This window comes from Callospermophilus lateralis, chromosome 20, assembly GCF_048772815.1.
Source record: "Callospermophilus lateralis isolate mCalLat2 chromosome 20, mCalLat2.hap1, whole genome shotgun sequence".
Classification (NCBI taxonomy): domain Eukaryota; kingdom Metazoa; phylum Chordata; class Mammalia; order Rodentia; family Sciuridae; genus Callospermophilus; species Callospermophilus lateralis.
Genome location: NC_135324.1, coordinates 2,868,199 through 2,890,719, shown reverse-complemented (window position 1 = coordinate 2,890,719; position 22,521 = coordinate 2,868,199). Strand labels below are relative to the sequence as shown.

The 22,521-nt window shown below is 64.0% G+C and overlaps 1 protein-coding gene across 1 annotated transcript in view; it reads left to right on the top strand.

The window, feature by feature from the left end:
- The window catches only part of Nup210 (nucleoporin 210), a 55,823-nt gene extending 39,339 nt beyond the window's left edge, over window positions 1–16,484 (top strand). Inside the window, exons 24-40 of the mRNA XM_077106239.1 lie at window positions 1,199–1,261; window positions 1,427–1,606; window positions 3,517–3,597; window positions 4,438–4,569; window positions 4,917–5,075; window positions 6,545–6,636; window positions 7,933–8,107; window positions 9,182–9,357; window positions 9,515–9,735; window positions 10,114–10,250; window positions 11,822–11,945; window positions 12,182–12,328; window positions 12,547–12,797; window positions 13,144–13,360; window positions 14,110–14,205; window positions 14,289–14,372; window positions 15,361–16,484. Of these exons, the coding sequence (XP_076962354.1) occupies window positions 1,199–1,261; window positions 1,427–1,606; window positions 3,517–3,597; window positions 4,438–4,569; window positions 4,917–5,075; window positions 6,545–6,636; window positions 7,933–8,107; window positions 9,182–9,357; window positions 9,515–9,735; window positions 10,114–10,250; window positions 11,822–11,945; window positions 12,182–12,328; window positions 12,547–12,797; window positions 13,144–13,360; window positions 14,110–14,205; window positions 14,289–14,372; window positions 15,361–15,461 (2,436 nt within the window). The 3' untranslated portion in view covers window positions 15,462–16,484. The remainder of the gene's footprint in view (window positions 1–1,198; window positions 1,262–1,426; window positions 1,607–3,516; window positions 3,598–4,437; window positions 4,570–4,916; window positions 5,076–6,544; window positions 6,637–7,932; window positions 8,108–9,181; window positions 9,358–9,514; window positions 9,736–10,113; window positions 10,251–11,821; window positions 11,946–12,181; window positions 12,329–12,546; window positions 12,798–13,143; window positions 13,361–14,109; window positions 14,206–14,288; window positions 14,373–15,360) is intronic.
- The last annotated feature ends 6,037 nt before the right edge of the window (window positions 16,485–22,521 follow it).

The window sequence follows — 22,521 nt, the reverse complement described above, 5'->3', positions numbered from 1 at the left end:
ATGATTGGGGGTTTTGCTTTTTGGTACCAGGACTTAAACCCAGGGGCCCTCAACCCCTGAGCCCCGTCCCCAGCCCTGTTTTGCATTTTATTTAGAGACAGGGTCTCCCTGAGTTGCTCAGAGCCTCACTTTTGCTGAGGCTGGCCTCCAACTGGCGATCCTCCTGCCTCAGCCTCCCAAACCGCTGGGATGCCAGGCGTGGGCCCCAGAGCTCAACCTGAGTGTTTCTAACCTCCTTATGTGACACAGGGGGTCTGTGAGGCCCTAAGGAGGGGCATGCCTTGTCACATGGCAAGGGGACGGGCAAGAACTGTTCCCAGAGGATGGCCGGTGGGGAGGTGGCAGACGCACTGTGTAGACCTGACCTGAGCCTCCGCCCAGGCGCCTGGGGGCTGAGCTCCTGCCAGGGGGCTGTGCGGGCAGAGGGGTCACTGAGCCACCCGGAGCCACCCAGGGCAGGCCGCTCTAGGGAAGGCAGCCCTGAAGCCCCCGTCTCCGTGTGACGTGGGACTCTGTCGGGTCCTTAGAGTCTCAGAGCCAAGGCCACCGGGGCCAGGGCACCCTGCTGAGTGGACCATCCAAGGGACTCGGCCCCACAGGGGCCAGTGGGCTTTGTTGACCTGTGTCCAAAGCCGGCAGGGGCCATGCCTGCCTCCAGGGGACAGTGCAGAACTCCAGGGGACGGTCACCTCCCTCCCCCTGGCGCAGCCCTGGGAGGCTGACCCTCCTGCCGTGAGCAGCATCCTGGCGGCTCCCATGGCCGCTCACCTGCCGCAGGGACTTGTGGGGCTGCCCAGGGGGTGGGGACCTGCCGTGTGGGGAGGTCGCCGTGTCCCTTCTGCCTGCCCCTCGGCCCCTCTTTACGCCTCAGAAACCCCGAGGACGCTGAAGTAGATGGCTCCTCACGTCCTCAGGGATCTAGAGGGACATCGGGGACCTCAGGAGCCAGAGGTGGCAGACGGTGACGTGTGTGAGCCCCCAAGGGCTGCGTCCCCGTCACAGGACCCGCCTTGGGCTCTGTGGGTCTGCCCTGGGCCAGAGGACGTGCATCCTACCAAGGCCCCGCGGCCACCCGTGGCTGCCGGTCCACTTGTCCAGTGTCGCCGCCTGACCTCTGCCACCAGCTCCTGAGGCCTGGGCGCCGTGCCCCATGTGACCCACGTGACCGAGGCTCACCCGTCCTCTCCTGTCCCCCCAGGTCTTCCCCCCGTTCAGGCTGATTCCCAGGAGGGTGACGCTGATCATCGGGGCCACCATGCAGGTAGGAGCCGAGGCCTGTCCTTCCCACTCATGTCCCCAGCAGGTCCCAGCGCGGAGGCCACCGCCCCGGCTCAGGACAATCCCACCTGCGGCCTCTGCTGGCCCGAGGGTGGACGTTCCTGACGCGTGGGGCAGGTGCCCACGAAGCCACGTGTCTGCCCCGCAGGTCACCTCCGAGGGCGGTCCCCAGCCGCAGTCCCACATCCTCTTCTCAGTCAGCAACGCCAGCGTGGCCACCGTGGGCAGCACAGGGCTGGTCCGTGGCCTGGCCGAGGGCAGTGGCACCGTGTCGGGCGTCGTGCAAGCGGCGGACGCGGACACCGGCAGGGTCATCGTGGTCTCCCAGGTATCCCTGAGCCCGTGGTGGGGAGCCCTGTGGGTTGGTGCCCTGGGTCCAGGCAGCCCTATGTGGCCAGCGGTGCCAGGCACTCCTGGGGTCCTGCCCCCTGGACCTGCCGTCCCTGTGTGTCCCCTCCTGGGACAAGCTGTCTGCGTGGGCCCCGTCCCCAGGTGCCTCCTGCAGGCCGAGGCTCCCGGGTCTCCTGCTCTGTGTGGGGCCAGGCCACCACCCCACCCCGTGTCCCCAGTGGGTGGACGCTGCACACTCCTCTCCTTGGTCCTCAGCTCTGTGCCTCTGGCTCCCATTTGCAGAGAGCCCCCAAGGTGACCAGCCAGTGTCCCCGTCCTTGTGCGGCAGGTCTGGGACGTGGCCGGGCTCTGGGTCTTGCTGACTCGTTCCCAGTCGGGTTCGATTATGTGCCGGGGACAGAGGAGGGGACACTGTGTGGGTGACAGTGTGCGTGCACTCAGGGTCGTGCCCCGAGTGTGGCGGATTAGGAGCCAGTCAGGGGTGGCACCTCCAGGAGGGACCCTGAGCCACCTGCCACAGTCGGGCGTCCCCAAGCCTCTGCTGGGGGGACAGGCCTGATTGCTCCTCCTGGTCACCAGACTGCTGTCCCTGCTGGGCAGGCCTCCTGCCCCGCCTGCGTGGGGGGCTCCAGGCCGGGGGTCAGCATCCGAGGTCCGCTGCCTTTCCCGGGGCTCGGGCACCTCCATCCTCTGGAGCGGAGGCCGGATCATCTCCACGGCTGTGAGAGGCTCAGGGGGTCCCCAGAGGCCCCGGGTCTCCCTGGCATCCTTCACCCGCGGTGACCCAGGCCCTCGGGTGCGGGTTGGGGTCCCGCTGCCGGCCACACTGAGCGCTGGGGGCTGAGGACAGCCCCGTGGGCGCGCAGGGCCACAGATCTCTGCCGGCGTCCCTCACCCAGAAGCGGGTCCCCTCTGAACAGCCCGAGCCCTCTGAGCTCAGGGCGTGGGGTCGCGGCCTGCGGAGCCCTGGAGGCCGGCCTGCTTCCCAGGCGGACTTTGATCCAACCGTGAGTCCATTGATGGACTCCTCCGCCCGCTTCCAAGCATCCAGGTGACCACAGAGGCTTTGTGAGCACCAGGGGACGCCCTGACCCTCTGTGCCAGCAGACGCGGGGCAGCCCTGAGCGCCCGGAAACTTCCACGGGGTCCAGAGGCCCCGGGCGCCTTGCTGGCTTCTCTCTCCAGGGGGGGACCCGGCTCCTCCGCTCTGGGGCCAGGCAGAGGACGACAGCCCTGTCCCCTCCCCAGCGCCCTTCCTCCCTGTGGCCTGGCCTTGCTGGCCCCCTCGCTCCCTGGACCCCCGTCCATGTCGAGCTGTGTCTGGTCAAAGCTTCCAGGACCAGCTGTCCAACCCCAGTTCAGAATCAGCACCCCCACCTGCTGGGTGGCCCAGGCCTCTTAGTGGAAATGGACCAGAGAGGGAGGACACGGCGGGGGGGGGCGCGGGGGGAAGAGAGTGAGTGCTTTTCAGGACCAGCTGAGTGCCAAGGGTTGACAGCAGTCAGGAGGCACAGGGTCCCCTTGAGCCCGTCAGCAGGCCTGCAGGGGTTAGTAGCCTGAGCGCAGCCCAGGTCAGCTGCACAGGTCAGCAGTCCACTGAAGTGGGCATTTGGTCAGATCAACAGGAGCATGGAGTTGAGAACATGGGAGTATATGGGGTCTGTTCTCACCGCACCCTGTGGCTCCTGTGTGCCTCCCTGTGTCCTGAGTCAGGGAGAAGGACGAGCTGGATTTGGGGTTGGGAGGACTTAGAGACCTGTCCCTGGGAGAGCAGGCCCCAGCAAGCCTGCTGTGCTAACGTGGATCAGCTGGGCCGCTAAGCCTCGAGGCTCAGGGGCCAGGCAGGGACTCCGAAGTGCCCACAGCCTGAGCCCAGTCTCTTCCCAGGACCTGGTGGAGCTAGAGGTGGTGCAGCTGCGGGCGGTGAGGATCCGTGCGCCCATCACGCGCATGAGGACGGGCACCCAGGTGAGGACCAGTCGGGATGGGGCTCCGTGTCCTGGTTCTGACGAAGCCACTTTTGGCGCCCTTCCCTGCACCAAAACCCCTGCCCCTGTCCCTGTGCCAGAGCCTGTGCCCCTACCTGCGCCAGGTGGCCCTGTGAGGTTGGCCAGTCAGCGGATGGACGTGGACACCCTGAGTCCTGTGCACAGCCAGGGCTGCTGTCCCTTGGCACCCGAGCGCCTGGTTCCCCGGAGTCCCTGCCAATACCAAGACCTAGGAGTGCCCATGTCCCTCGGGTGAAGAGCCCCGTGGGTGCAGGGGCCTGTGTGTCCTCCCATGCACCTGGGGTGGTCCCCAGTGTCCCCAGCATCCCCAGAGTGAGGTCAGACAGTTCTCAGGCCTGTGCAGCAGGTTGTGGGTGTGGCTTGCACCGCGTGTCCCCAGTCTGCCACCTGGAGTCGGGCTGGGGGCCAGCTGGTGGCTGGCTCACTGTGCCCACCCACAGGCTGAAGGAGCCGGGCTGCCAGTGCCCACGCCCCACAGACAGAGGCCCCTGCTGGCCTGGGAGGGTCAGCCGGAGGGCGTGGACCTCGGGCAGCGTGGGCTGAGTGGCCAGAGGTGTCCACAGGCCTCCTGCAGCCCCAGGGGTCCTTCCAGAAATGCACCTGGTCATGCACAGCCCCCTGGCAGGGAGGGACGGGCCGGTCCCCAGTGGTTGGATTATCTGGTGTTTGGTCAGAGCTCCGAGAACCTGTCCGGCCTGAGTCCGCACAGCGTGGACGTGGGCAGAGAGGCAGAGCCCCTGGAGGAGGGTCCCCAGCCTGGGTGCGTGGGTGCTCACAGGCCCGGCTCTCCCGCCCCCAGATGCCCGTCTATGTCACCGGGATCACCAACAACCAGAGCCCTTTCTCCTTTGCAAACGCCGTGCCGGGCCTGACCTTCCACTGGTCAGTCACCAAGCGCGACATCCTGGAGCTCCGTGGGCGGCACCATGAGGTAGGGCTCAGACTGCCTCCCGGAGGGCGGGTGGCCTCATCGCCCTGAGGGCCTGTCCCAGGTCAGGGGACACAGGCAGTGTGGCTTATCACAGACGTCCTGCAGCGGGCCCTGCGGGGACCCCACAAAACCCAGCGGCCCCCACATAACACTCCCAGGCACACATGGGCTCCAGGCCCCGCTGAGTGACCCCACGTCCCAGGCACCATGCAGAGTGGCCGGTGGCCTTGTGTGGGTGACTGCCGTCTGTGTGGCCCTGGGTCAGCAGATCTGACCCCAGCCGAGGGCAGTGGCCTTGGGGAAGAGGGTGCCCCCAGGCCTGTCCCTGAGCCCACTCTGCCTTCCAGGCGTCCATTCAGCTGCCCTCGCAGTACAACTTCGCCATGAGCCTGCTGGGCCGGGCGAAGGGCCGCACGGGGCTGAGGGTGGTGGTCAAGGCCCTGGACCCCTCGGCGGGACAGCTGCACGGCCTTGCCAAGGAGCTCTCGGACGAGATCCAGGTCCAGGTACCGACGGGACAAGGCCGTGAGGGCAGCAGACAGCGCAGGGCCCCGACCCAGGGCTCGGGGCTGGGCCCCTGGTGTGGGGGACCCTCCCTGCACTGAGGGGCTGCGCCTGCCTGGGAGGACGGGCAGAGGGGGTGTGTGTCACCCTGGGGGGAGCCCAAGGGTGGTGTCACCAGACTGCACGGAGGGACTCTGCCGGTGACAGGGTTGGCAGCAGATCTGAGCACAAAGGCCTGGTGACCGGGAACTGCCTGCGGGTTCCAGGAACAGCAGCTGGGCCTAGTTCAGGGGAGGGCGGGGCCTGCTCAGGGGAGGGTGGAGCCTGGTTCAGGGGAGGGAGGGGCCTGCTCAGGGGAAGGCGGGGCCTGCTCAGGGGAGGGTGGAGCCTGGTTCAGGGGAGGGTGGGGCCTGCTCAGGGGAGGGCAGGGCCTGCTCCGGGGAGGGCGGAGCCTGCTCGGGGAAGGGCGGAGCCTGCATAGGAGAGGGCAGAGCCTGCTTAGGGGAGGGCGGAGCCTGCCCATGGGAAGGTGAGGCGTGCTCAGGGGAGGGTGGAGCCTGCTCAGGGGGAGGGTGGGGCCTGCTCAGGGGAGGGGAGGGTCTTCTCAGGGGAGGGCGGAGCCTGCTCAGGGGAGGGTGGAGCCTGCTCAGGGGAGGGCGGAGCCCGCTCAGAGGAGGGTGGAGCCTGCTCAGAGGAGGGCGGAACCTGCTCAGGGGAGGGTGGGGCCTGTCAGGGGCAGATGGGCCCTGCTCAGGGGAGGGTGGAGCCTACTCAGAGGAGGATGGAGCCTAGCTCAGGGGAGGGCGGAGCCTGCTCAGGGGAGGGTGGAGCCTGGTTCAGGGGAGGGTGAGGCCTGCTCAGAGGAGGGCGGAGCCTGCTCAGGGGAGGGTGGAACCTGCTCAGGGGAGGGTGGAGCCTAGCTCAGGGGAGGGCGGAGCCTGCCCAGGGGAGCGTGGAGCCTGGTTCAGGGGAGGATGGAGCCTGGTTCAGGGGAGGGCGGAGCCTACTCAGAGGAGGATGGGGCCTGCTCAGGGGAGAGCAGAGCCTGCTTAGGTGGTCAGGGGCCCTGCTTGTGGTCAGGGGTCAGGCCTTGGGTGGGGCCTCTTGACAAAGGACCAGCTGCCTAGAGGGCAGGGAGCCAGCTGCCCTACGGGGTCTGGGAGAGGGGATGTAGGTGGTGGGCTCCTTAGGAGTCCTGCTGCCACCGTGGGCTCCGGGAGCCCTGGAGCATGGCAGAGGGGAGGGGGCCGGACGGGCCACAGCAGGGAGTGGGTCTTGTTCTGAGATGGCGACAGGGAGGACAGGATGTCTCGGTGGCGGGGGTCCCCCGAGCAGGACGCCGGGCCTGATCTCCCTGCTGTGGAGTCTCCTGTGACGGGGGCCGAGGTCTCGTCCTGGCCCCCAGCCCCCCCACTGGTGGATAAGGGGCCTCGGGCGTGCCGTGGGAGACCCAGCGCACCCTCTTTTCCAGGTTTTCGAGAAGCTGCGGCTGCTGAACCCCGAGATAGAAGCAGAACAAATATTAATGTCCCCCAACTCGTTTATCAAGCTCCAGACGAACAGGTACGTGTCCCGGCTCCTGTTCGCAGGGCTGGGAGCTGCTCCCCCACATGTCCATGTGGACGCCCTGGGGGCCTTCTGGGCACTGGCCCGGGCCTGGGCGGCCGCTGCCCATCTCTGGCCTCCTCCGGGGCCGCCCGCCTCCCGCAGCCTAGAAACATCTTCCACTCACGGGGGAAGCTGGGGATTGAAAAGGGGAACAAGTTCCAACTTGGACTGTTAAATATTTCAAATGACTCAGCAGCGGAGCCCATGAATTAACCAGAGCGGCCTCACCTGGGACCAGGTCAAGTGCGCCTCGCAGCCCTGCCCAGACCCGCAAGGACAAAGCTGCCCTGTAATGAGGTCCCTGGGCGGTGGCCGTGCACATTAACGTCCGAAAAGTGCATCTTTAAAGGCTCTGAGCAGACGTGATTCCCACCTGCCCTGTACAGGGACAGGGACAGGGACACTTTTCCTAAGGAGCACTCGCGCTTGAGTGGCGGTTGCTAAGGGCCCCGGGGCCGAGTTCCATGTTTTATGAACGCACACCCAGGGAGCGTTCAGCCCGAAGTAACTCCGTGCCCAGCGCTGTGCTATAGGCCCCAGGAATGCAGGCAGAGGTGGATGGCACGAGGTGACATCGGGTGACAGCAGGCATAAGAAAGGGGCCACACGGCCAAGCCAGGGCTCAAGTAAGAGCCGCTGGCCCCCCAGATTTAGGGGAGCCGCGGCCCAGACCACCTGGAGGGCTGGCCGCAGAGGAGAGGGCGCAGGACACCACAGGACGTCCCCTGGCTCAGTGCCTGCTGATGGTGTCCGTGACCCTTCTCAGGGTCCAGTGAACAGCCCCAGAAATAGAACGGGGCACCACTCGGCCTCCCCTTTCAGAGCTGATAAAACCGAGGTCAGAGAGGAGGCGGAAGAGGCTCTAGACCACCTTGGTCCTGTCCCCGCCCCGGTCCTGCCCCCGCCCCGCACTCTGCACCACACCGGGTGGCCTGACCTCAGTGACCATTTGCTGCCGAAGCCATCTTTACCCATCAATGACCGTGTCGCTGATGAAACCGTGCTCAGGGTCTGTCGCCCGCTGCCCACTGACCCCGCGGCCACTCTGAGGAGTGCGTGGCCACGTTGTCCTCAGAGCCACAGGCTTTCTGGCTTCGGTCTCCTGGGGGTGGCTGACGAGGCTGCAGACGGCGACGGCACACAGCGCGCTGCAGGCAGATGGTCGATCTCGAGGCATCGACCAGGGCCCCTCGCCGAGGCCGTCCCCCGCCCCCGCAGCCATCTGCACAAACAGATGTCTTCTTCCCCAAGGGACGGTGCCGCGGCTCTTTGCTACCGTGTCCTGGAGGGGCCTGAGAAGGTTCCCGTCGTGCATGCCGATGAGAGGGGCTTCCTGGTGTCCGGCTCTGTGATCGGCACGTCCACTGTCGAAGTGACCGCTCAGGAGCCTTTCGGGGCCAACCAGACCATCATCATTGCCGTGAAGGTGGGTGGCACTTGGCCCTGTTTTAGATGACAAAATGTAAAGCTCAGAGGCATGTTTTTCCTCTTTCTGGTGTAAAACTGGTTCACCCAGCCGGGGGCCTGCGGTGCACACCTGTGATCCCGGGAGCTCAGGAGGCTGAGGCAGGAGGATCGCCAGGTGGAGGCCAGCCTCAGCCACTTAGCAAGGCCCTGAGCGACTCAGGGAGACCCTGTCTCTAAATAAAATGCAAAAAGGGCTGGGGACGGGGCTCAGGGGTTAAGCACCCCTGGGTTCAGTTCCTGATACCAAAAAAAAAAAAAAAAATGTGTTCACCCTCCAGCTGCAAACCGTGGGTAGGGATTTACATAAGAGTCGCCCAGGGACAAATCCTGGACAGGTGTGTAGCCTGGAGCCAAAGACCCCGAGAGGTCACCGATTCCACCCACCTTGTTTCATAGATGGGAAACAAGTCCAGTGAGGGCCTGGGTCAGCCCGGGGGCCCAGGGCTGGTGCCCCGTCCCCCGGCACAAGGGTACACTGCCTGACGTGCCTGATCCCTAACATTGTCCCTGCGGGGGCCACCCAGGGAAGAGTGAGGTCGATCCTTGACCAAACGCTGTGCGTTCCGGGGACCTCCCACGATACTTGTCAAGTTCGTGAAAGTGGCTGAGTGCTCATCCTGTTTCAGCAGGCAGGTGCTGAGCGCTAACTGTATACCAGCCACTGCCTCCCGGGACTTTGCGGTGACTTTGGACTGGGGAGGGGTGGCTTTGTGGCCAGGAGATTTCTGCCTGGGATCCAGAGAGATTTGTTGAGTTGCGATTTATGGGACTCGGGTTCCTCCGTCACCTGGGGCCCGTCCCTGACCCAAGGGGCATTGTTCCTGCGTCACGTGCCCCAAGAGCCAGGTGACAGCCGGTGGTGCTTAAGCAACGAGCACAGCTCTCCGGTCTCTCCAGGTCCTGGACATGGGTGTCCTGGGTGGCGCCTGGGGGACTTGGCCTGCAAGTTGGAGGCGGGAACTGCGTCATGAGCGTGGCGCTCTGGAGACCCGTCTCGGCTCAGGGGTGTCATCCTATTGCCCCCGTCCTCCAGGTGTCCCCCGTCTCCTACCTGAGGATGTCCATGAGCCCCGTCCTGCACACCCTGGACAAGGAGGCCCTGGTGGCCCTGCCTCTGGGGATGACCGTGACCTTCACCGTCCACTTTCACGACCACTCTGGAGACGTCTTCCACGCGCACAGTTCGGTCCTCAGCTTTGCCACCAACAGGTAGGGTGTGGGTGACACTGTCGTCACAGCCCTGCCCGGGGTGCCCCTGGTTCCAACCAGCGCGGCGGCAGGGGGGCTGTGGCCTCTGTCCTGCGAGGCGCGAGGAGGCCCGCGAGGCCCTGGGGCTCCCTCCAGCTGAGCCCCTCCCTGTGTCCAGAGAGGACTTTGTGCAGGTCACCAAGGGCGCCACCAACAACACCTGCGTCCTGCGCACGGTCAGCGTGGGCCTGACGCTGCTGCGCGTGTGGGACCCCGAGCACCCGGGTCTCTCCGACTACGTGCCGCTGCCCGTCCTGCCGGCCATCGCTCCAGAGCTGCCCGGCACCGTGGTGGTCGGGGATGTCCTCTGCCTGGCCACCACGCTCACCGGCCCCGAGGGTGAGAGAGCCACCTGGGGGGTCTCGGGGTCACCGCGCCTGCCAGGGTGGGAGGGGGACCCCGGGGTGCCCTGAAGGGGTCAGGAATGGCCACCAGAGGGCCACATGGCCATGTTGGCTTTGGAGATGAACCTGCCTGGGCAGCAGGGCCACTCCCTAGTGGGCACTTGGGGGGAATGGCCTTGGGGACGGTCCCCCGGGGGACGGTCTGCTGGGCAGCCACAGTCCGCAGAGAAAGTGCGCCAGAAGGGGCCACGGAGGCGGGCAGGGAGGCTGGACCACGAGGCCCCTTGTGGGCAGGGGCTGGGAAGAGGCCGGCGAGGTTGTGGGTGGCCGGTCCTCCGTGGGGGGACGGGTGACATGGGGCCTCTCCTCTCAGGTGCCCCAGGAACCTGGAGCTCTTCAGCCGACAGCATCCTCCAGGTGGACCCCAAGACGGGGGTGGCCGTGGCCCGGGACGCGGGGTCCGTGACGGTGCACTACGAGGTCCCTGGGCACCTGAGGACCTACAAGGAGGTAGGGCAGCGGGCGCCGGGCCTGGCCCACCCTCCACGGACAGCGGCGCCCTGGCCTGTGGCCGGGAACACCTGTCCTTTAAATCAGTACCGTGTGTCCAGGGCTCGGCCAGGACCTGGGTCCCCAAACCTGCAGGTGTTCAGTCGGGTCCCTCACATGCTGCGGCACAGTGTGACCCGTGGCCTGTGCGGTCCTGCGTCCACTCTGAGTCGTCCCTGGGTGGCTGGTGACAGCAGGGAAGCGCCGTGTGCCCTGTGACCATGCTGTGCTGTTCAGGGGGGACAAGACCCCCAGGCCTCCTCTCCAGAGGCCACTTCTCTCAGGGGAATCTAAGAAAGACACTCAGGCCACCGAGGCCACCTGAGTCACCGAGGCCACCTGAGCTGCCTGAGGCCACTGAGGCCACCTGAGGCCACCAAGGCCACCTGAGCTGCCTGAGGCCACCTGAGCCGTCTGCGGCAGGCGGGGTCTGGGTGCCACAGGCTGGGTCAGCCGCCTGGACTCTGAGGTGGAAGCAGCTTCCCACGGTCCCCAAGCCTCCACGGTCCCCAAGCCTCTACGGTCCCCCAGCCTCCGTGGTCCCCAAGCTTCCGTCTCCCCGTGTTGGAGCAGGGAGGGGACGGGAGGTGACTGCGTGGGTTGGTGCCAGTGTCCATGCACCAGGGCCCAGCAGCCACCAGTGGTTCCCAAGGGAAGCTCAATGATGTGACGTCACCAACAGAGCAAAGCCACCAGGTCACCTTCGGAGCCTTCTGGAGGCAGCAACCCTTTGGCTCCGTGTTTCTGGCTGAGGACGGGTCAGCGTGGACCCTGGTGGCACATCAGTGCCACACCTGGGTGGCCAAGGCAAAGCTGGCCTCCTGGAAGGGCCCAGCCGTGGTCGGGGGCACATGGTCCCGCGGCTGAGCGCAGGTGGCCTCAGGGAGCAGGGCTGGGGTGACCCCGTCCACGTGGCTGACCAGGCGCGCACGGCCCTTCATGAGGGGAGCCGGGGCAGGGGGTGGGCAGCACAGCGGGGGTCACAGGGGGTCGAGGTGGTGTTGCGCCTCCACGTGGGGCTGTCAGGAACCCTGGGCCTCCTGTGTCCCCGGCGGTGGGCGAGACACGGGGGCTGGGCGCAGGGCTAGGGACGAGGCCCAGCCACAGGGATCAAGCGGGACACGGACTGGGGCGGAGCCAGGGCCGGGAGTACTGTCCGGGGCCGTGGTGGTCAGCCCTGTCCAGCTGGCCCCTGGGGGCCTGGAAGGAGGCAGTGCCTGGGCTCTGGGGTCAGTGTGGCCTCCGCCTGTGGCCTGCAGTGGGGATTGATGAGTCCGAGTAAGGGACAGGAGACTAGCCCCTGGACAGGAAGGCCATCAGGGTGTCACAGGTGCCGTGAGGTCGAGAGGGGCGCAGGCCGGGTCACGAGGTCCAGCGGACTGAGTGTACGCTGTGCTGGCGGGTGGACGGGCCTTGGTCCTGTTGTCACCTGGGGCCGGGTGTCCGCAGGCCGCAGGCTCAGGAGGGGTCACGGGGGGCCCAGCCTGGACGGCCAGCAGGCGGCTCTTCACCGGCCACCTCGCCCTCCACAGATCATGGTCAGTGTCCCCCAGAGGATCGTGGCCCGGCGTGTCCACGCGGCCCAGGCCAGCTTCCAGGAGGCCACAGCCTCCAGAGTGACCGTCACCGTGGGAGACAGAAACTCTAACCTGAGAGGTCCGTGCTGCGGGGAGGTGGCTCGCGGTGTCCCTGAGCCCAGAGGCCACCCAGAGCCCAGGACCCTGGACGGGCAGGCTCTATGCCTCCGAGCTGCGCCCGGCCAGCTGTTCCCACCCAGGGGACACTCTGCTCCTGGCCCACACCTTTGCCTCCCTGGGGCCCACCCGTCCCTTGCCTTGGGTGGCCGGGTGCGGTGGCCGCTGGCCAGGCCTCCTGACCCCGCCCGTCCGCAGGCGAGTGCTCCGCTGCCCAGAGGGCGGCCATCCCGGCCCTGCGGCCCGAGGCCCTCCTGGGCTGCCAGCTTCGGTTCCAGCAGGACGTCTTCGACCTCCCGGCGACGGACGTGTTCTCGGCCAAGCCGGACTTCGACGTCACACTGGGTGAGCCAGGGCGGAGGGGCTCTGCCCACCGCCTGGGGCTGCCCAGTGGTCGTGGCCTGGCCCAGGGCCCTCCCGGGAGTCCGTTCTGCGCGGTGCCACCAGGGCCTGGCCTCTGTCACTCCTGTACCCACAGGAGGCTGGTCTTCAGCCAGGCCGCACCCGCAGGAGTCAGGGACAGGGTGGGGACAGGGACCAGCAGGACACCCCTGTCTCCGCAGGCCAGTACCTCTGCGCGGTCACCATGCACAGGCTGACCGACGGGCAGCTGAGGCACCTGAGCTCTAGAAGGACGCCCCTGGTGGTCACGGCCTCGGTGGCCGGGGGCCAGGCCTCCGTGGAGCAGGTGGGGGCCGAGGTGCCCTTCAGCCCCGGGCTCTACGCTGACCAGAGCGAGATCCTCCTGAGCAACCACCTGTCCAGCCGCGAGGTCAAGGTCTTCGGGGCCGCGGAGATCCTGGACAGCTTGGAGGTGAGCTACGGGGTCGGGGCGGATGCGGGGACCACAGTCGGACTTCACGTTGGCCCCCCGGTGGTGTCCGTCCCCAGCCCCTTTTTATATTTTATTTAGAGTCAGGGTCTCGCTGAGTTGCTCAGGGCCTCGCTAAGCTGCTGAGGCTGGCCTCCACCTTGCGATCCTCCTGCCTCGGCCTCCCGAGTTGCTGGGAGGACAGGCGTGGGCCACCTGGCTTGGTTTTGCAGAGTTTTTTAAAATTTTATTTATTACTCGTTTGTTTGTCGGTTTGTCTGTCCGTGGGCTGGGTCCCCCCCGGCCAGCGGCTCTGTGGAGCGTCCCTGCAGCCTGACGTCTCTCCCAGGTCAGGTCCGGGTCCCCCGCTGTGGTGGCCTTCGCGAAGGAGAAGTCCCTGGGGCTGCCCAGCTTCGTCACCTACACGGTCGGCGTCTCGGACCCCAAGGCGGGCAGCCAGGGCCCTCTGTCCACCGCCCTGACCTTCTCCAGCCCTGCCACTCACCAGGCCCTCACCATCCCGGTGACAGTGGCCCTGGTGCTGGATCGCCGGGGGGCTGGTCCTTGTGAGTGTCGGGCCGGGATGTCACGGGAGGGACCTGGGGGGCAGGGGCAGGGCTGGCCGGCGTGGTCCCGGGGGTCAGTGGAAACCTGTGGTCAGATGCAGACTTGGAGGGTCCTAAGTGCAGGGTGTCCCTGGAGGCGACAGTCACCTTTTTTGGGTACCGAGGACTGAACTCCGGCCCCTGCGCCCCCCCCATGTTTTATCCAGAGTCGGGGTCACTGGGCGGCTGGGCCCACCGAGGCCCTTGGACCCCACAGGCCCTGGCGTCTTGTCCACCTGTGACCCCCACAACCCCCGCTCCAGCCGCCGCGTCCTCCTCCCGGGTGGCCCTGGCCAGCGTCCCCCCCTCCTGGGACCCGCCCTCCTGAGCCGTTTCTGGCTCCCAAACCCTCGACCCTCTTGTCCCGGGCACCATTGCCAGAGCCGCCTGTCCCGGGCAGCGTGTCGATGGCTTGGGCTCTCACGGGGTCTCTTCAGCTGGCCGGGCCTCGAGGCTGGACTCCTGGCCTCCCTGCCTCCCTGCCTCCACAGCCATGAGGCGCGTCCTGGGCCAGCCCTGGGCCAGGTCACCGCGGGAAACCTCTCACCTGGAGGGGACGCGGGGTGGACTCTGAGTGGGTCCCCTGCCCTGGTGGCCCTGCTGGGCATCCTGGGGCCGGCAGACACTGGCAGGCCCCCCTCCAGACGGGCGGGGCTGGCGGGGGCCTGGGGTGGCCCTGGCCTGGCCTTGCTGACGGTGTCCCCGTGCAGACGGGGCCGGCCTCTTCCAGCACCTCCTGGACTCCTACCAGGCCCTGTTCTTCTCGCTCTTCACCCTGCTGGCCGGGACGGCCGTCACCGTCATAGGTGAGCCGGGGGGTGCCGTGGGGGTGCCGCCTGCCCTACCCTCGCTGACCGTACTGACCACGCTGACCCGTCCACCCCTGCAGCCTACCACGCGGTCTACGCGCCCCGGGAGCTCGCCGGCCCCGTGGTCCTCACGCCCCGAGCCAGCCCTGGGCACAGTCCCCACTGTGAGTAGCCCCCGCCATGGGCAGAGCTGGGGGTCTCTGGGCCCCGGGGCCGGGCTGTGGGGGTGTGGGGGGACAGCCTCAGGCTCCTGCCCACGCTGGCCCAGGTGTCCACTCTGGGGCTGCCTCGTGGGACCCAAGTCAGGCGGGGGGGTCCGGGCAGTCCTGAGGGGTCCCCCAGAGGGAGAAAAAGCAAAGTCCGTTTCTTTGACACCCCTCTGTCTCCGAGGGACCTGAGACCTGGTGACCCCGCAGGCCTCCAGAGGCACGTCCCTCTGGGAGCACCATCTAACGGGGTTGCAGTGCCCAACCTGCACAGCTGTTCATGGTACCCCTTTCCGGGTCCAGGCTCCCCTCCGCCACCCAGGGGCCCCCAGCCTGACTCTGCGCCTGGCCCTGGGCAGCCACGGGTGGAGGCTGGGGAGTGGACATTTTGAACGAGGGCAGAGTTTCATAGAGAAGCATTTTCCTTGGAAATAAGATGCCACACATGTCCTGACCCCTGCCACGCTTCTCACCTGTGACACGGGACCTAGGAGACGCCGAGCTGTCGCGGTGACACGGTTTCCTTATAGCCGAGCCTGCGGTGGGCTCTCATCCCTTCCCACCTGGAAGAGTGCTTCTGTCTACAGTACATCCTCTTCCAAAAACCCAGGGACCCCTGGAAGCCTGTCCGCACCCCAGAGGGATAGTGGGGAAATGACCCAGGGGCTCCCTTTACAGGGGGTGAGCCCCTGAGTAGGAACAGGAGACACACGGGTGCCCTGCTCAGCTGCACAGGTGGGGCACTGCACAATCTCAATGTCCACCGTCTCCACACCATACCCCTGAGGATCTCCCTTTGCAGCCTCCAGGAGGCCTCAGGCCTCATCAGGAAATTGTCCTAGGCATGCAGCAGGCGCTTCATCAATGCCTGTTTTGGCTTAAGAGTGTTGGAGACACGTCTACTCCCCAGAGGGTCCCTTGCTCACTCTCTCTCCCTCCTCCCTAGATCCAGCAGCCTCCTCTCCGGCCTCCTTCAATGCCCTGCCTCCTGGTCGCAGAGGCAGCCCCCCCTCGGGGCTCTGGAGCCCAGCCTACGCCTCCCACTAGCTCCCGAGCGCCCCGTGGGTAGGAGCCCGTGGTCAGTGTGCTGTGTCCCTCCTCCTTCGAGCCCCGCGGCCCACTCTGGGCGGCCACCAGGAGCCGGGACACCCTCGTGTTTGTCTTCCTTGTCGCTAAAAAGCGCTGCGTCCTGGGAACCTTGGGCGGTGGCAAGGCGAGTCACCCTCTGGTCTCAGGGAAGGGCTCCCTGGTGACGCTGGGGCTGGTGGGGCGCCTGGCCTGTGTGTCTCGTCCCCGTGAAGACTCCTTGTGGCTGCTGCTAGGACAGGCGGGGGACAGCCGTGTCCTGGGCCAGCCCCGCCCACCTCAGGAACTGTCCCCAGCCGCGACCAGGAGCCGAGCCAGTCTGACGCCAGAGCCCAGAGCCAGGCACCTTGGGTGGCTCCGTCCCCTCTGGGGGCCACTGTGACAGTCGGGCTCTGCGTCTTTGTAGAAACTCCAGGTTCCGCGTGACCTCTGCCCCCGCAGGACACCCTTAGCCCGTCCCTGGAGTGTCCTGGAGCCCTCGTGGGGCCTTCTGCTGTCCCTTTAGCGCAGAGACCCGGCGTCCCTGCGGCTCCTGTGCCGCGCTCAATACCTCGGCCAACCTGAGCCACACACAGCCGCGGTGTCCCCCAGCTGCAGTGTCCCCCCGCCGCGGTGTCCCCTCCTGCCCGAGATCCCCTCCCCTGCCCTGCACTGCCGGGCAGCCTCCTGGGGGCCCCGAGCCCACCCTGGCCTCGAGGAGGCTGGGCGGCCGCCCAGGACCTGCCCTCCAGGAGGGGACTCCACCAGAGGACAGCTCAGACCCCGCTGTGCCCAGCACCTCCTCCGGGTCTGGGGCTGGGGGGCTGCAGGTCCTGGATCCAGGCTGTGCACCGTGTGCCTGGAGCCAGCCACACCTGCACGCCACGTGTCTGCTGAGTGCTCAGCCTCTGAGGCCCAGTACCGTGGGGCTGGGCACAGCACTGACTGCTCTGCAGCTGGGGACGGGGACCTTTGTGCCTTGCCTGATACTTGAGCTCACACTGACCACCTGGATGTCGCGGAGCCCGGCTCCTGGCGTAGTCAATAAAGTTCTGTGGTGGTTCTCACAAGGGCTGTGGTCACTGCGGGGCTGCCCGCGTCCTGTCGCCGGAGCCCAGGCGAGCCCAGGCCGCTGTGGCTCAGGTCCCTTCCCTTAGGGAGCCTAGCTGGGGACAGGAGCCAGCGGCTCTGCGCGGGGGGACAGGCCTGCCCTTCTGCCACCACGTCCTCCACTGTCAACTGACCACGTCCCCTCACCATGGCCCCCGCCTGCTTGGCCCCCGCTAAACTCTGCAGCCTGGACACCCCCGGCCACGCTGCCCTCCTCGCCCCCGACCCTCGGCAGCTCCTGGGCCCTCCTGCTCCCCGCCCGGCTGAGGGGCCTCTGCTGCCCAGTGGCCCTGAGGTCCGTCCCCGTTTCTTCCCAAGGGTCTGAGCTCCACCTGCCTTGGAGCTGGGCCAGGAGTCCCCAGGACCCCTGGTTCCCCACCCTCTTTGCCGCTAGGTGGGCACGGGGAGCAGAAGTGACCGCGGACATCCTGGTGGGAAGACGGTGTCCTCACCTGGCGCCCACCTGGCAGCCAGGCCCGGGATCCCCCTCTGACCTCCCCACGGCCTCCTTCAGAACATCACGGCCGTCCTCGTCCTGGGCTGGGTCTGTCCCTCGGCCGAGTGCTGCCCCACGCCTCCCCGGGCCCATGTCACAGAGGAGAAGACTGAGGGTCAGAGTGGGCAAGCAGCCAGACTGGAGGGTCTGAGTGACCAGCCCTGCCTCCTGCCCACTCCCGGATGGGGGTGGGGAGCGGAGCTGCTGGGGTCACAGGGGCCTCCCAGGGCAGGGGCCCTGCTCAGACTCCTAGGCAGCAGGGCTGCCCCTCTGCCCACCTGCACTCGCCATCCCAAGTCCCTGGGTTCGATCCTCAGCACCACATAAAAATAAATAAATAAAATAAGGGTATTGCATCCAACTACAATTAAAAGAGAATAATTTTTTTAAAAAAGGGACTGGGGGACCCTGCCTGTCCTCTCTCTTTGCTTTTGAGCTCATGATGTAACCAGGAAGCCATTCCATCTTGGCCTGGGTCCTCCAGAACCATGGGCCCAAATAAACCTTTTTTCTTTATAAGTCAGTTTTCTCAGGTAATCCATTACAGTAACGCAAAGCTGACGAATAGAGGTGCAGAGGCGGGAGTTTCTCTAGAAGCAGAATTACTGGGTCACGGCACATGCCCATTACCAATTTGGTAGATGCTACCACATTTGCAAAGCATTGTATCAGCCTGCACACCCACCAGCTGGGGACGAGATTTTGTTTCTACCACTCTTGCCAACACACAATATCGCCATATGTGTGTGTTTATCTTTACTGGTTTGGTAGATGGGAATTAGAATTTTATGAGTGATTTAAATTCCTTGATGGTACAAAAAAGGATGAGCTTTTATTTGTTTATTGATCATTCCGGTTTCCCTCTGAGCACTCTCTGCTCTCCATCCAAATGTTTATTTTTTTTAAGCTATTTCTTTGTCAGAGCCAAAGAGAGATCTGAAACAGCTTCACGTGCCCCGCTTAGCATTCGATGTATCAGTTAACTATCGCCGTGTAACAAATGTCTCCCTAAGATCAATATCTGGGGTCAGCTGACATTCAGGCTGAGATTCAGCTGAGAACACCTTGCCCATGGGTCCTTCCTCCTCCTGCAGTTGGGACCTTTCTTTCCATGGTGACAACCCAGGTGCCAGAGAATGTGTGGAAACACTGGCCACCTCTGGAGGGTGAGGCCAGGAGGGGCATGTTGTCCTCATTCACAGTGAAGCCCCTTCATTCGACTGGACAACGCGAGCCATGTGTCTGAATCCAGAACCAAAGGTTGGAGGGACAGAGGCCACCCTTGGACGTGAGGAGCTTTAGTGTCACAGGTAGATGGTGTTGAAGTGGGTGAAGAGTCAAGGTCAGGGCTCTGTCGTGGGTTGGCATCTTTTCCTGGTTCATGGATTTACATATATATTGGCACCAGGGATTGAACTCAGGGGCCTTTGACCACGGAGCCCCGTCCCCAGCCCTAATTTGCATTTTATTTACAGACAGGGTCTCCCTGAGTTACTTAGGGCCTCTATCAGTTGCTGAGGCTGGCCTCCAACTTTCGATCCTCCTGTCTCAGCCTCCTGAGCTGCTGGGATGACAGGCATGAGCCAACACGCCCGTCTCCTGATTGATATGGATCCGTGGTCTGTGCTGGGCCCCTGTGGGAAAGGATGGGAGAAGATTTGACAATGATTGAGCACCATAGGTTTGCTCATGACTGTGCTGGAGCTCATTACACCCACAGAGCAAACTGATGGAGGCTACTATTTGATGTTTTTATATAGAGAGTTAGTTGCTGATGAGCCTTTATATATTTTAACATTTTAAAATAATTTATTTTTAGTTGTCAATAGACACAAACCTTTATCTTACTTATTTATTTACACGCAGTGCTGAGAATCGAACCCAGGGCCTCACACATGCTAGGCGAGCCTCTACCGCTGACCTCCACCCCAGCCCCCTAAGTAAAACTTTGCTACTCCGTGACCCCGTCCAACCCTCCCATTGCACGGATGGGGAAACTGAGGCCCAGGGTCAGGAAGGCATGGCTGAGTGAGCCCCCCGTCCTCGCTCCTCCGGACCCTGCAGGTCCACAGCTGTGCCTGCTGGATGCACACGTCTCTGAGTGTTTTTCCCAATGACTGGTTCTCAGGAGGCGGTTTTGACATCAGATAAAGCAAACAGTTTATTAGTTAATGAGGGAGGGAAAGGGGGGGGACCAGGCTTCAGCCGTGGGCTGGGGACGGCTCCCGCCCGCTAAGCTGTGTGCCGTGTGTGATTAGCACGCACAGCTTCCCGGAGGACTCATTAGCAGCCTCATCGGGAGGCCACTGTCACTGAGCGAAAGGAGCGATTCAGTCTTCACTGAGGGTGAGGAAGGCGCTGCGGAGACTCGGGAAAACAGGGTGTATATTGAACCCAGGGACTCTAGACCCCTGAGCCCTGTCTCCATCCCTGTTTTGAATTTTATTTGGAGACAGGGTCTCCCTGAGTTGCTTAGAGCCTCGCTGTTGCTGAGGCTGGCCTCCACCTTGCGATCCTCCTGCCTCAGCCTCCAGAGCCTCTGGGATGCCAGGCCATACCACTGTGCCCAGCCAGCATGGATCTTAGAAGCCCCCAGAGGCCCATGTCCTAAGGGCTCGGTGGCTGTTCTGGGGCACTACTGGGAGTTGGTGCTAGTGAGAGGACTCTCCTTGGGGACATGCTCTTGAAGGGCATAGTGGCCCTGGCAGGAGCATGAGGTGTGACAGAAGGGGGTTCTGCCATGGAGCTATGCCGCACCACAGGCTCAAACAGGAGGCCCAGGGACCCTGGACCAAGTCCAGGAACCTGTGAGCCCAAATTCGCCTTCGTCCTTGCAGCTGGTTAAGTTGAGTGTCCCTCCTGTGGCAGGGGGCTGGCTAGCAGATGGAGTGGGCATGGGGACCGGGGTGGCTCAGTGCATGCAGCCCTGGATTGGATCCCAGGACCAAGAAAAAGCAAAAAAAAAAAAAAAAAAAATCAGCGACAGCAACACAGTGGTCAGCTCCTGGGTCAAGGACCCTGGGCATCGTGGTCAGGAGCAAGTGCTAGGTGCTGGATGCTCGTGAACTTGGGCTGGTCACCGGGCAGTGCTCGCCTCGCTCGCGATTCCTGGGCTCCATCCTCCGGGCCACATTAACGTAAATAAATAAATAAAAGATGTGACCTTTGTCCATTCCCCTCCTTCAGGGGCCCAGGGAAGCCACTCCTGGTCTCTGGGGGTTCATGACACCAGAGTCACTTCCTAGCACCCATCTGTCACTCACTGCGCCAACAGAAGCCAGATCGATAATTGATCAGGCGTCCTAAGCACAGATGCGGATGGGCCAGCTGGGTGTGCCCGTGGGAGAGGAACTGGGGTGGACGTTGGTGACCCAGAGCACGTGGCCTCACCTCTTACCTGTCATCCCAGCAGCTGGGGAGGCTGAGGCAGGAGGATCGCAAGTTGGAGGCCAGCCTCAGCCACTCGGCGAGGCCCTGAGCCACTCAGTGAGACCCTGTCTCTCAATAAAACCCAAAATAGGGCTGGAACGGGGCTCAGTGGCCGAGTGCCCCTGGATTCAGTCCCCAGTATCCCCCAATAAATGGAATTAAAGGAAGATGATCCAGGGCCGTTCCTTGGGCTCCTGGGTGGACACAGGGACGCATTGGCTGCCAGGTGGAGGACACAGGTCCAGGAGGGCCGAGCTGCTCTGTCACCTGCGGGGACGCTGGCACCCTTCCTGAGGCTCTGGTTTAGAGGCACAAACCTGGGAGCAGCCCACTCAGCCAAACCTGAGCGATGGCTTCATTTGATGACCCAAAGCGATGTGACCAGACCACGTGACTCCCTGCCCAGCCCTGATGGAGCCCCGTGTCTCCGTGCAGTGTCTCAGGGTGTCCGTGTCCTGCCAACCCAAGGAGGCACCTTCAACAGGGGGAAAGTACGTGCTGCCGCCCTCCCTTGTCCCCTTCTCAAGTGGCCAGATCCCAGTGGCCCCAGGACTGGGTGGCCCGGTCCCCGGCTCTGTATTCTGTCCTGCCTCTCATTAGCTCTGACAGGGTGCTGAGGGACAGGGAACCCAGGGGACATGTCCCAGCCGGCCCACCGTCATGGAGCCCGGGAGCAGATGGGACAGCAGCTGGTGATTCCGCAGCAGAGACCTTTAACCTGAGTCTGGAGCTCACCTGGGCCTGGGGCGGGTGGGAGACGGCGGGCCACGCCCTGCGAGCAAGCCACGCCCCACAAACCACGCCCTGCAAGCCGCACCCCTGCAAGCCACGCCCCCACAAGCCACGCCCCGTAAACCACACCCACAAAGCAAGTCACTCCCCTGAAAAAACATGCCCCACAAGCAAGCCACGCCCCCTTCAAACCACACCCACAAAGCAAGCCACGCCCTGCAAACCACATCCCATGAGCAAGCCACGCCCCTGAAAACCACACCTACAAAGCAAGTCACTCCCCTGAAAATCATGCCCCACAAGCAAGCCACGCCCCTTCAAACCACACCCACAAAGCAAGCCACGCCCCCTTCAAACCACACCCACAAAGCAAGTCACGCCCATATAAACTAGGCCTCCGCCAGCAAGCCCAGTCCATAAAAGCCACGCCCCTACAAGCCACGCCCCTTCAACCAAGCCACGCCTCTACAAGCAAGCCATGCCCCATACACACCCATATGAGCCGCCCGCTATCTGACTCCTTCCTGGGGGATCTGAGCAGAAGGCTCACCTCTTTTGAAGCTTTGTTTCTTCTCCTGTCCCTTCTCTCTCTCCTGCTCCCCACGCAGCGCCCTAGAGCACTCCTATTCCAACTGAGGTCTTTGGTTACAGTGGCATCACTGTTCGTGGGAAAGGCATGATTTTTTTTTTCCTTCCATTCAATTTTTTGGTGCCAGGCACAGGACCCAGGGGCAGTCGACCACTGAGCCCCGTTCCCAGCCCTTTTCATTTTTTTATTTAGACACAGGGTCTCCCTGAGTTGCTTAGGACCTCAATCCGTTGCTGAGCCTGGCCTCTAGCTTGGGATCCTCCTGCCTCAGCCTCCTGATGGACCGAGATGACAGATTACAGGGGTGTGTCACCAGGCCCCGTGTCTTCAGTTCAAATTTTTAAAAGCCCTTTTTCATTGACACATAGATAACGGTACGTATTTATGGGGTACAGTGTGATGTTTAAGAAACACATCGACCTACTGAGCAGATCAGGGTGGTGGGCACACCCACCACCTCAAATATCAATCACTGCTTTGTGGTCAACACACTGAGAACCCTCCCTGGTAACCATTTTGAAATACACAGTGCATCCTTGATAAGGTGGTCCCCTACTGGGCAGCCGAAGACCACGCTGATAACTTCTTCCCACCCACCAACCTCTCTCCATCCCCGACTGCCCCCCCACTTACCCCCAGTTCCAGTGACCGCCATCTTGCTCTCAATTTCCATGGCATCACTTCTT